Source organism: Gossypium raimondii, chromosome 11 (genome assembly GCF_025698545.1).
Source record: "Gossypium raimondii isolate GPD5lz chromosome 11, ASM2569854v1, whole genome shotgun sequence".
NCBI lineage: Eukaryota > Viridiplantae > Streptophyta > Magnoliopsida > Malvales > Malvaceae > Gossypium > Gossypium raimondii.
In genome coordinates this window covers 22,699,337-22,712,324 of record NC_068575.1, presented here as the reverse complement: position 1 = coordinate 22,712,324, position 12,988 = coordinate 22,699,337, and the positions used below count along the sequence as shown (strand labels likewise).

Here is a 12,988-nt window from a genome sequence, read left to right as displayed (position 1 = left end):
TTTATCCCTGTTATGGCCAGTGATATTCTTTTCTTGCGATAAGCTGTTCACCAACTTATTAGCATTAATTATAGGCTCAGCAGATATCTCTTTCCCCAACAGGCTAAAATCATTATCCTTTTTCCAAAGCCTTCAACGTAGATCTCGACGATTTCTTTCCTTGATTAATCTTTCCCAGAGTTTTTGGCTTCCTTGATTGACGCTTAGACTTACGGTCCACCAGCATCCAGGGCCCAAAGGCTCTGGTTTCGCCACCGTAACGGTAACAACACTTTCCTTCTCCGACGTCGTGTTTTTCCTTACCCGTAGCTTTCCTTGAAGTGACTGTAACGGTCACAAGAGAAACAAACGACTAGCAGAGATTCATATTCAATACGTTGAATATTTCCATTAATCAAAACCTTAGAGATCAAGGGCTTTTACAGCTTAGCATACACTACCATACGGGCATATCGGCCTCTCGCTTTATTATTCGTGTTGATTTGGCGGTGAAGCTTTCGTCCCTTAAACTGGCCAAGGACATTCTCTCCTCTCTCGATTCTTCTTCCGTCGCTGGACTCTTCCCCAACCTTTCCGACCTCCGGCGTTCTCCTCATAGCCTCGTTAAGAGATTTCTTGTCGAGTGAGTTTCAAACCCTAATTCTTTCCAATTTTGTATGTTTATGTTATTTTATATGTTGCTGCTGTATGCTTAACTGCTTCGCTTCTTAGTTTTGATATTTGTGTGATTACCGAGCTGCATTTTTGGGAAATATTTCGTGTTTCATTTATAAAATTTACTGATCTATTACTTTGTATTTGTTCTCTCTTCGTATGTTGCTAGGTTCCTAATATCGTAGCTGGACTTTCGTTTTACTATTCTTTTTTGTTTTCTGTCAATGTGATTAAATTGGAGTGCAATGCCTTTAGATTTTGAACAAATGTGCTTTGTAGCAGTGAATATTGTTGTTGTCCATTAGTTATTTTCTGAAACTTATGCATAATTTCAGAAGTGAAAATTGTGCAAAATAAGCAAGTCTTATTTTTCAGGTTAACTACATCAATGCAATGCAACTTCTACTCTTGCTGGTGACCTAGTTGAGATCGATGCTATTAAAAAGGTATTCAAGAATACATCAGACATCAAAATCAATGCATCAAATGTACCTTCTCTTTCTCCCTAGTTTTGCAAATTTTGAGATGATTGTGTACTCTAATGTTGCTACCTTGCAGTTGGCTAATTGCTTTGCTTCTTGTTTCGGTCCATGATAGGGAATTGTCTGGGCGCATCGAGTGGTTTAGAAGCCATTGCCACAAGATGGTTGCATCCCTCGATAAATCAATTTGTAGGTGTTAGTTGCTTGTTTAATGTACCATGTATTGCCAATCCCCGACAATGATTTTCTGGATCACATTTGGCTTTATTATTATAGATGAAGTGATCTATTGTATGCATTTGTTTAAAGCAGAATCCAGAGCCTTTAGTTGAGTTTGACACTGTGGCCAACCAAAAGAAACAACACGAAGTTAATGTTGGTAAGACTCCTGAATCCTAATCCTATCCTGTTTCAGTTGATTTAGACCAGAACCCTATAATTCTAACCAAGTTATTTATGATTCTCAGCAATTTCGAATTCATTCGGATTTAGTAGACACAACTCTGTGGCTGCCTTTCTGGCCTTTGTCTTTTTTTTTTTAATGTCAGAATATTTGCCTTCAATCTATCCAATTTGTTCGTTTTTACTCCCATGACCATTGAGGTTACTCATTGGGTTTATCTAGTTCCTGTTGATCATAGAAATTTGAATTTTGAGATGTCATGTTAATTAATATAAATGTGTGAAATTCAAGTTCATTTCTAGGGTTCTGGTTGACAAATGAAAAAGATTTATTTTCTGTAATTTCAAGTCTAAAATGTTAAGGCTTATAAATGTTTTAGAATGGTAGTATAAAATTCAGTGGAGTGGATGCTTGTGTTAAATGATGCACAAGAGTTGACAACGTTAAGCATTTTCTGGTTTGTGTTTTACATTTTCTTAGGAACCTTTGAAATAAGTCAATTAATTGCTACAGTTTTGGATATAGCTTTTGTTATTATTTTAGCTTGGCTTTCTTGTTGATTTGCTGAATTGAAGTCGGATAAATGTAAATGTCTTTGTGATATGATTATGTATGATATTGCAGATGATGAAGCAAAGGCACAAAGTGGAGAGAGAAGCAAACATTAACCCAAAATTGGATGGTCGAAGAATCAGGAAACTGAAAAGACTAATCCAAAGCTTGCAGCCATGAACAAGAAATTTGGAATGATTCATGGGTTATCTTCACTTGCAAGAATTTTCAGACTCATTTGTTTACTTCTGTACATTGGGTTGAATGTTAGTTGTATACATTTCGACTAAATGTTAATGTATTTTGATTGTTGGATCGATTTTTGTAGTGAATATTCAATCTTTATTTTAATTTTATATTTTTTAGTTGGATTTAAAGCATAATTTTTATCATTGTTCACTGTAAATATTTACGAAAATATATTAATATTCAAATAATAAAAATAGAAAAAATTGCTTTAGACATGTCTATCCAACCCTTTTAAGGTTTTCTTAGATGGGTTTATTTCAATCTTTTTTAAGGTTGTCTTAGACAAGGTTTATCTTAATTTTTTTAAGGTTATCTTAAACGTGTTTTTTTTAACTCTTTTTTTTAAGGTTGTCTTAAATAATGTCTAGTCTAACCTTTTTAGGATTGTTTTAGACAATATCTATCTCAACTTTTTTAAGATTGCCTTAGACGAGGTTATCTCAACCCTTTTAAGGTTGTCTTAAATAAGGCTATTCTAAATTTTTTAAGGTTGCTTTAGATGGGGTTGCCTTAGACAAAGCCTATCTTAACTTTTTTAAGGTTACTTTAGACGGGTTTTTGTCAACCCTTCAATAAAGGTCAGCTTACGTTGAATTATGCTGACGCTTTTTCAAAAGCGTCACGAGACCTATGCCAACTGCACTATAGACGACGTTCTCAGAAGCGTCAAGGTGATCTATGTTAACTTTTTTTTGCATCGTCTTAAGTCAAAAAAAGTGTTGCGATAGGCCTGTTTTGTTGTAGTGCGTAATAGAAGCAAAGAAAGTTGAAGAAAATTGAAATAAATGAAAACTTAAACTAAGAGTAAAAGGAAATTTGATTTAACTCCAACATCTCAAAATCTCAAAATCCCAAAATTGTGAAGCAACTTAAAATTTTCATTCTAGAATTACGGGCAGCCTCTTCTAAGTAGTGAAAACCAAATTTGAAAATTTTGGGCTTGAAATGTGTACAAATAATTTTTTTGTTTTTTGTTTTTTGTGTTTTTAGAAATTATTTTTTGTGTAAATATTTTTTTTTTCAGAAAAAAAAGTTTGGTTTGAAAAGAACAAATGTATCCCACTTTCTGAACAAAACAACCAAATTTTTTTGTAAGCACCAAAATAAGAATCAGCAAAAATACAATTTTAGCATATAAGGATACCAAAAACGTCCCAAAATCTTATACAAAAATTGAAGAAAACCTCGACGATCTTTGCTTTACCATGCTCAACACCAACGTTCTTTGTTGTCAAAGTTGAATATCAAGGAATTTTCAATCTTAATTTTTCTTTTAGTAGATTACTTCAATCATGCTTATTTTAAATAATGATATTAGCAATAGTTTAAACTATTACAGAGTTTTGGCATTCAGTGGCATATATGCAATCACCATGAAGTTTTTAAGTAGTTTTTGTAACATGTCCTCTCCAGTTCCTTCGTCTGGGGCAACAATGACCCTGACTACCGCTTCATAGCACGTATATTAAGGTATGTGTAAAAGGACATTCCACCTATGGCTATAAACGCACCAAAAATACTGGTTGTGCCAGGATTTGAACCAAAAAGATAATAATTTCCGAGGAGGATAACACAAGTTTTGAATTGTCCAAGAACCACAGAGGATATAGCAGACGTAGCCCTGAACATGAACCAAAAAACACATGAGGTGTACGGGCAAATAATTCTCCTTCCTTTTTTTCTTTTTTACATTTTATCACCATTCCACTTTAGACGTCCAAATTTTTTATGCATCTTCAAAAATCAGAAAATATCAAATCCGACTTCTTTTATTATGTTTACTTACAACGTTTGTTTTATATTAATTAACTCTAAAATGTACTTTCTAGAAAAGTTAAAGATTTTCTGAAAACAAAAGCATTTTCTTTTAATACTAGATAAACGCTTGCACCTTGTTGCGGGAATGCTATTATTTTTTGACACATTTGTACAGTTTTTATGTTATGTCTGTTTTAATTATTCCACATTGTTTTCATTTCTCTAATTTCTCATATTTTGCCTAATTTGTTATATTCATTTATTTTTACTCTAAATTCATTTTTATAATAATTTAATAAGGCTTAAATGCTTTTTTTAAAAACCCTTTAAACTATAACAGCTTATTTGAATAAATTCTGCAGTTTTATTTTACCTAAATAAGCCCTATTCATTAACATATACTCATAAAATACCTTAGTTTTAATTTGTTGGCATTGTTTGATTACATGAAATTTAAACTAACAAAATTACATAAAAATTATTTGTTTACTTGGACAAACGCATAAGTAAAGAAAATTACCTTTTTATTTTGTCATAAATCAATTTATTCCAAAGTATTCAATTATATGAATGTCTATAATCAAATGCATCTCCTTACAACTAATCCAATAAAATCTTAAACAATTTTAAAATTTTCATTTTTTCAAATTTTATTAGATTAAAATAGTTTTAATACGGTACATTTAGTGGTAAGCATTCATACTGAATTTTTTACAATCAATAGATCTGTGATAAAATAAATAAATAAATAAATAATCGTATGTGTCTGTTCAATTAAAACTACTTCTACATGTAATTTTGTCAATTTAAATTTCATGTGTCAAACTAATTAAAACTAAGGGTTTTATGAGTGCTAAAATAGGGTTTGTATGGGGAAAAAAGAAACTACAAGGACTTATTTAAATATCGACCCTTTTATTGTATAAATCATTCTTTATCTCTTTATCACTTAGCTTTGTAATGAAAACGACCTCATTACTCCATCACGCCAAAAATTCCATAGCTTAGTTATAATAAAGTTGAAGTCTTCAAAAGTCTAATTCTAACTTTTCACTGAATGATCATACTATTTAATAGTATGATATAAATTTGAGATTTTTTTAGTTGTTTGAATTTTCTTTTCAAATAACAATACTCACACACACACATTAAATAATGCTACTTAATTAATAAAAAATAGTTGTATTAATATTTAAAATTATAATAATTATTAAAATATCATTTCTACTTTTTTTCAAATATTAATATAGAAATAAATGTTACAACATTATCAAAATAATATATAATATTAGAATATAAATGTGTTTCAAATATATTCAAAATAGAAATACTGAAAATTACAGTATTAAATATTTTTATTCTTTAAAAAAACACTAAAAGCAAACATTGTTTTATTAATTAATATAATAATATATGACTCAAGTGAAGTCTCAATCTAAAAAATCATGTCAAATCCAGGTTAAAATTGAACTAAGTTTGCAGATTTGATGACTAGCCTACTCATGGCCATGAGCAGTTGGGCACCTATTCCGAGGACTGTGTCAGAGAACAAGATTTAATTTACAATTAATTTTCAGTCAAATGAACATCAGAAAATGCAAAAATCATTTTCAAAAAGTCATTTTGCTTTGAACAAAAAGAACCGGTCCTGGACCTCCTACCTAGCCAGCCATGAATACTTATCCTATGTTAGAGGGGAAAAATCACAGTAAGATAAAAACTAACCCCATAAAGCAAAAAAGATGATATTATGGCAAGTCGTAAACATCAATGATAGCAAGTTGCAGCATGGATCAAACTAAAAACTAGCTTAATTGGAACTTACCCAAGTGCCAAAGCACTTGACCACTGAAGCAAGAAGCCAAGAAAAGCAGACATGAGAATGGCTGATGTACTGCTGAAGCTCCAATGGAACGCAAGCAAACCAGGAGGATCCAAAGGAATCATAAAAACCAAAAAAACCAAAGTGATTGGTGTAGTCTTCCACATTAATCTGTTCAACAAATTCACAACTTAAACCAGTGAGAAATTTTGAAATATTTCAGTAAGACAATCAACGTAAAGGAAAAGAAATATTTTCTTGCACGCTGGTAACCATGACCATGTTTGGATATTATTGGGAAAGGAATAGTGAGAACAAGAAATGATTAGTCTTATCTCCGAAAGGAACTTTTCAATCTTTCCTATCAAGAGAACAAGCAAATATTACTTTAAAATCTGCATCCCATCCAAACATCCAAAAGTAGAATCTTTTTTCGCAGGCTACATTTATTCCCCTCAATCTAAAACTGCCAAATAAGCTCAGGGGAACATGAAACATACGGCAATGCTGTCCATTTTTGTTGTTGTTGCACGTTGGACCAAAGTATTTTGTTGACTGCACTAGGTATTATCCATGCCATTGCTACACAAGCACCGAGGAAGATGAATTGTAAATCAGTTACAGTAGCAACAGCAACCCCAACGGATACAACAGTTAATGCAACCACCTGAAGGATTTCATAGGATAGGAGGAATTAAACAAAGAAAGAAAACGAAAAGCAAATTGCCGACACTTGAGTTTGCTATTGGAAGTGTTGTTGGGAATCAAAGTTATTGGATTAGTACTGTCAATTGAGAAGTTAAGTTTGAATTCACTGTTTTTGATCATGTTAATAACCTCTAATCCGATTAAATTGATTGTTGATTCATTAGCTTAAAATGTTCCATCCAATCGGAAGCTCGATTCCACAATTAACTTTTTTCTAAGGATACAATCTTCAGAGTACTTAAAAAGTATTTTGGTCTACTTTTTTCTTTAACTCGGCAGATGCATATTTGCGTCGTTAGAAAACACATTCTGAGTTTTAAAAGGTCTTGAGGTATGGATCAGATGAACCAATCGGTTCCCTTGTATCCTTTATTATCAATCAACAGGTTGACTTGTTCACTTCAGGCTTAATCGAATCCATCAGAGCTGATGTGGAATTACTTCACCGACCCAATCTAGTTCAAGAGATGAGTCTAGAAAGGCTATTTGAGAAAAAAATTACTAACAGGAACAAACCCACCTGATAATCCTACTGCTGTCTAGAATTCTAAAATTACACAAACAACAACTAAGATGATTCTGGACAAAAGAACGCGAGCTACACCCAAATTTAGCAATGCCCCTTCTACCTTCGTTAAAACACTGACAAGCAGAGAGATGACTGAACAACGTGCAAAAGGACTTTGTTACAATTGTGATGAGCTATATGCGCAAGCCCAATCAATGCAAAAAGCTTTTCTAGTTGGAAATAAAGGACAATGAACCAACAGAGATAACAACAGATGCAAGGGCCAGTTGATTTCAAGCTTGAGGACAAGCTTTTTCTCCAGGAAAGGAGTAATGTTAAGGAATTTGATTGGTATTCTGATTTGATTCTAATTTCTATTCCCTGAAATTTCCTTACTAGTTTTAATAAAATTTTCCTAATGAATTAGAATATTTAATTTCAAAATTATACATGAATCTTGATTCAATATACAATTTCATACATTAATTTTGATTTGGTACAATTATACACATAAAAATTTAATTGTGGTTCAAATAGATACATGAAACTTTAATTTTGATTCAATCATATATATTCAAAGAAATAAATATATTAATTTATTTTTATATGGGATAAATATAATTATGTGTATATGCAATATATAAACATAAAATGATATTATATCAATAATTATATTAATAATTTATAAAAATTGAATCAAATCAAAATTTTATATATAAAATTACACATTCAACTAAAATTTATGTATAATTTTAAGATCTCTCTTTTATTATTCATCCATAAAATAAGTTGAAAGTTTCGGTAAATTAAAAGTAGACAACTCATTTAAAGTTCCAAGGTAAGCAACTACCTGAGAATTCCACTACGGTAGGCGAAAATAGGAATCAAAATAAGGGTAAAGACCCTGTCCTCGAATCTGATTCTAAGCTACTCGTCCAATGACTCAATCCCAGACTCGAGACAATAACACTAGGGTTCTCCTTTTGTGCATGCTTGATCAGAATGCCGAAGAAAGAACTTAGGTCACTTTTGCTACAATCAAACAAGATGACTGGCACCTCAAGAATTAAAGTAAAAGAATATGACGACCAAGTTAGCATTAATTAATATAAAGAAGCAACTTTGCACAGTAAACCTATTTATAAAGTAGTTATTACTATAAGTTTGTTTAGGAGCGGACAACTCAAAATTATCATAAGTTTTTTTAACACCCCTAAATTTTCAATAAGACAGAGTACTGTTCTGAGATTTGATACAATGAAATGACGAAAAAATTAAAAATTGTGTCAGATAAAAATTTTACAAAAGGAAAATTGATATTAGGGATGAATTGATGAATAGTATTGTGGACATGGACATGTGCCAAAAGAATTAAATTATAAATTCGAAAAAATGGAGAATTAAAGTGCAAATTTAATCAAAAAGAAATAAGAATTATTACCGATTATTTGGCATGAGAATAAAATTGGAATATGTATTAGTGCGATGAAAACCACTCTAGGAAATAAAATGAAAAAGATTTCAAAATATATGGATTAAATTGTAAAATTTCCATTTTGTCGAGAAGAGGATAAAAGTGTAACTTTTACCATACAAGGATTATTATTAAGAGTTTAATGTTAATTATGATATTTGGATTTGATAAGTATCTATTGTTGTGAAGAAATTTGTGAAGAAATTATGCAAAGAGACAAAAACAAGGGGCAAAATGGTATTTTTATTCCAATTGTAGAGGTTTAAGGCTCTTTCCTAACGAGTTTAAGGTTATGAACTCGCTTTGATGAGTTCTACATTTTCATCATAGTTTATTCTCATGGCAAGAATAAGAAAGCCCCTATAATCTAAGCAGATTTTCCTACAAATTGTCTAATGACTCAATCTTTAATTTCAGAGCTTAACAGTATGACGCTTGATCCCATTAAAATTAACTTTTAACGAAAAACAAATCCAACTTATTTTTAACATCAATAATGTAGAAAGCCTGAAGACAAACACTAAAGTGATGTTTGATAAATAAAATATTTAAATGTTAAATTTTTAGTACAGGATGTTATAAGTAGTGAATTTATATTAAAAATTATTTGATAAATTAGTAAAAGTTAACTATTGATATAATTATATTTGATAAAAGTAAATATTGATTTCTGAAAGTTATTTATTTCTTAATTTAATCTTATTAATATACATTATTTTGATAGTTTTGGATAAATTTTAAATATGATAATTTGAATATCTAATTTTTTATAATAAAAAGAGATAATTATTTCAAATGTAATTTTCTAAAAAAACAACTAATAATTTCACCATGATAAGTAATTATCCACCTGCTTATCTTATTCAACAATTTTCTATTGAAAATATTATATTAAGTAAAAAGTTAATTTGATTATCAAACACTTAAATTATAAAATGTTGAAAATTTTTTATTTTCAATGAAATAAAAAAATTTAATAGTTTATTTAGCACACCCTAAGTAAGAAGTTCACTCCATATGATTTTTTGGGATACAACATGCACACATCACTAGCACGTAATTCCTATGACTTGATAACACGGCATGAATATACGCTCTTGGCCAATGAGCCAGACGCTGAGATTTAGGGTGGGTTTGGATAAGCGATTGGGTGCAGTGCGGTGCGGTGCGGTGCGGTGCGGTGCGTTGCGTTTAACTTACTTTTTGCCTCACGCTACAAGACACCTATATACTATTGATTCCCTGTTAGTACACAGCTCTACTACTCATAGCTAGATATAGATATTGAATGAGGACAATAAACAATTTGATTCCATCCAAATATGAGATAAATATTTCCTAAGACAGTGATGGAAACAGAATATTTCTCCATTTTGAAGAAAGCTAGAAATTAATATGAATCTTTGTTAAGAATGTTCTTGTATTCATCATTTCTGTTAATTATAACTTAAGTATTTACCAAGACATCAAAATACACCAATTACACGGTAAAGAATCAGGAACGGAAAATTACCTTTGAGAAAGCAATTCTCTTCTTGTACCATATGAATTCTGCCAGGACAATCAATGGTGTAATAGCAATCTTAGCCATCTGATAAAATCCCACACTGAGGAAAACTAAAGAATTAACGTATAAACTAGGGTGTCACCTATGAAACTGAAATTAGTTATTTAACTTGTTATCTCACCTGTTGTACTTCAAGCTGACATTAGCAAGGCCAGTAGACACAGAGTTAACAAATCCGAAAGTAAACAAAGATAAAGGGGCCAACTCTGAGGAAGGAGATGCAGGAAGGATAGAAAAGAATTTCAAACTTGCCATTAATGCCCAGCTGACAGCATAATGAATAACAGTCAGACATACCGGGAACTGGAACCCAACATTTTCAAGAACCTGGATGAACAAAAAAGTGTGGAGCATTGAAATTTTAGAATGCTGCTACAGCTAAAACAGACAGTGCAGCAAAAGAATTATGTTGCATACACAAAATTAATCATACAGACCCATTTGTTCAAGAAAATGATGCCAACGGCAACCACTAAGTTGAACGTAAGAGCAGCAAGAGGGCCAAAAATTCGTTGTCGTTCATGCTTTGCACTTTCGGATGAATGCAACTTCTCAAATAAAGAAGCTTGATTGTTCTCCAGATCCCTGCCTTTTTACCCAAAAGGGAAACGTTTGAAGATTTAAGATTACTCAAATAATTTATAGAATTTACGAATGTTAAAAAAGGTTATTGCCTGCATTGACCAAAATGTAACAAGAGTGGGGACTGGAGATATGAGGTGTAGTTCAACAGATCATATTCCTTAAATGGTTCCAAACACCCAAAGCAACTTTCGGAGAAAAACAGATATTTGTGTTTTATGTATTAAGTTGGGAGAACTAAATATACTTGAGCTACAAGTAAAACCAAAAAGAAGACCAGGCATTACATGCATGCATGCTGTTTCCTCTTTTCTTCGTATCAACAGTGTAGACACAAACAGAAGAAAAAGATTATTAAATATGTCAATACCACGCAATACATGTAGTAAACTGTCATGCTAACTGATATGATTGAGTTTAAACGTGTTGTATAGTGTTTATTACGCTGACATCATGCTAATTAAACATGATTTGTGTTCGTATCAGTGTCCAAATTTGCCAAAGTCTAGCTAAAAGCTTTCAAAGCTTTAGAATGGAAAATCTTATAGAGACATTTAGTGTATCGGGCAACCCAAAATTGAATCTATCTCCAGGATTATGGAGGTAAAATAACGATCAAATTCAAGTTAGTCTCTAACACTATGTTTGGATTGCATTAAAATTAAGAAAAGGAAAGGAAAGTAACACCATTTCCCTTGTTTGAATAGTTTAAGGAAAGTAAAGGGAGTTGAATTCCCTTAGCTTTCCCTTAAATTACTTAGGGTGAGTTTGGATGGGCAGTGTATTTACCTGTGATTAGTGTAAAAATAGCGGTGGCGGTGAGATTAAATACTGTAACGATACTGTAGCGTGAGACAAAAAATAAACTAAACGTACCGCACCGCACCCAATCGCTCATTCAAACCCACCCTTAGTTTTTAATTACCCAACTTGAAGGAAAAGCTAGAAAAAGGAAAATGAGGTTACTAATGTGATATTACATTTTATCCTATTAATTTTTTATATAAATTATTTTACAAAATGACATAATTAGGAAAAATCATTATAATCAATCATTTCCTTGGCTTTTCTCATTTTAACCAACCAAAAATTGTAAATATTACTTTGCTTTACTAATTTTATATATCGAAACAAAATAAACATACATAATGTTCTCTCTTTTAACATTCCTTTCTTTTCCTTTACTTTCCCTAGTAAATTCCAAGGTCCATAGGTCTTGAGGTAAATAATGGAAGCCACAATTTCCCAGCCTAAACGGCCAAACCTCAACTTCCATCCCAAAAATTTAAACCTGAAACTTCAAAATTGGAATCTCAAGTTCTAACCATCAGTATGTACCATTGAAGACACTGTCATACAAAGTTTGCTTCAATAAATACTACAACTTCTCACCCAAAATTCAAATATATATATATACTAACAGGGTCATTGACGGAAATTCTAATGAAATAGAAGCAACCAAGACTGGCGAATTAACGCTTAGCAGCAAACATATTTCTAAGCAAAAAAGGAACACGAAAACGAAAAATAAAAATAAAATTTAAAGTAATAATGTAATTACCTGGTTTAGCAAAATCATTAGGGTTTTGCTTCCTCACATCTTTACTAAAGAAAAGGCCCAAAATCTGATTCATGCGCCGCATTTTTTGACTTCAAGTTTTGGTGCGTTATATGTTTTACAAGGAGGAGAAGCAGAGCCGATTGCCATTGCAATCGAGTTCAAAACCAAGGAAATGTTAGGGTGTTGACCAGCCGGCCAAGGTCTTTGTTTTTCTTATTTTTAAATTAAATACTTTTTGCTTGGCCCTTGGGGTAGAAATATTTATTTGATTGTAAATTCCTTTAATTATTATTTGATTTGTCTGTGGTAGTTTCCTTGATTTGTCGTTGCTGGTGGCTTTGCCTGCGGTGCCCTCGATCAACAATTGTATTTCACTGTTATAAGCCTGCATTACATTTTATGGTTAAACAAATGATTGGCTCGACAAAGTGCTTTAAAAGGGTGAGGTCTTAGTTCTTTTGAACAACTCTTGGTTACAGGTTCTCCAGATTGCGCACGAGATGTTATTGAATCTTGCGTAGAAAATTTGACCTTCAGTACTAAAAATAATCTTTGCCCATTTCCAAGAAGTTTTGGATCCACTCAAACTAGACATCTGTAGCAAATTTACATTTGACAAACAGAAGTTAAGCATCCTCTTCCTTGCTGTTACAAAGTGGGCAAATGGG

The 12,988-nt window shown here is 31.8% G+C and overlaps 1 protein-coding gene and 1 long non-coding RNA gene across 6 annotated transcripts; one reads left to right on the top strand and one right to left on the bottom strand.

Annotated features, from left to right (window-relative positions):
* Nucleotides 1–52: 52 nt before the first annotated feature.
* LOC105788096 (uncharacterized) lies at nt 53–2,474 on the top strand. Its single transcript, XR_001131868.2, has 5 exons — nt 53–622; nt 1,030–1,142; nt 1,252–1,325; nt 1,449–1,515; nt 2,164–2,474. It is a non-coding gene; the product is annotated as an uncharacterized LOC105788096 (long non-coding RNA).
* A 1,007-nt stretch (nt 2,475–3,481) lies between these two features.
* Nucleotides 3,482–12,788, bottom strand: LOC105788095 (nucleotide-sugar uncharacterized transporter 1). 5 transcript variants are annotated; one of them, XM_052623140.1, is made up of 7 exons: nt 12,321–12,788; nt 10,615–10,766; nt 10,299–10,504; nt 10,124–10,161; nt 6,421–6,502; nt 5,924–6,091; nt 3,482–3,961 (listed from the first exon to the last, which is right to left on the bottom strand). In XM_052623140.1, the coding sequence occupies exons 1-7, from the start codon at nt 12,400–12,402 to the stop codon at nt 3,784–3,786; spliced, it is 906 nt and encodes a 301-aa protein (XP_052479100.1). In that variant the 5' UTR covers nt 12,403–12,788; the 3' UTR covers nt 3,482–3,783. The 5 variants fall into 5 exon arrangements, with proteins under 5 accessions (XP_052479100.1, XP_012470275.1, XP_012470277.1 ...); XM_012614821.2 differs by having other exon boundaries at nt 6,421–6,587; nt 10,124–10,217; nt 12,321–12,779; XM_052623139.1 differs by lacking the exon at nt 3,482–3,961 and adding an exon at nt 5,451–5,634 and having other exon boundaries at nt 6,421–6,587; nt 10,124–10,217; nt 12,321–12,778.
* Between the last annotated feature and the right edge of the window lie 200 nt (nt 12,789–12,988).

Bases quoted from the DNA above. Each gene is read 5' to 3' on its own strand.
- LOC105788095 (XM_012614821.2), bottom strand. From the start codon at position 12,402: ATGCGGCGCATGAATCAGATTTTGGGCCTTTTCTTTAGTAAAGATGTG. The intron at 10,218-10,298 runs GTGAGATAACAA...AGTTTTCCTCAG, and splicing joins GTCAGCTTGAAGTACAACAG to TGTGGGATTTTATCAGATGG. The intron at 3,962-5,923 runs GTAAGTTCCAAT...GTTCATGTTCAG, and splicing joins TCAAGTGCTTTGGCACTTGG to GGCTACGTCTGCTATATCCT.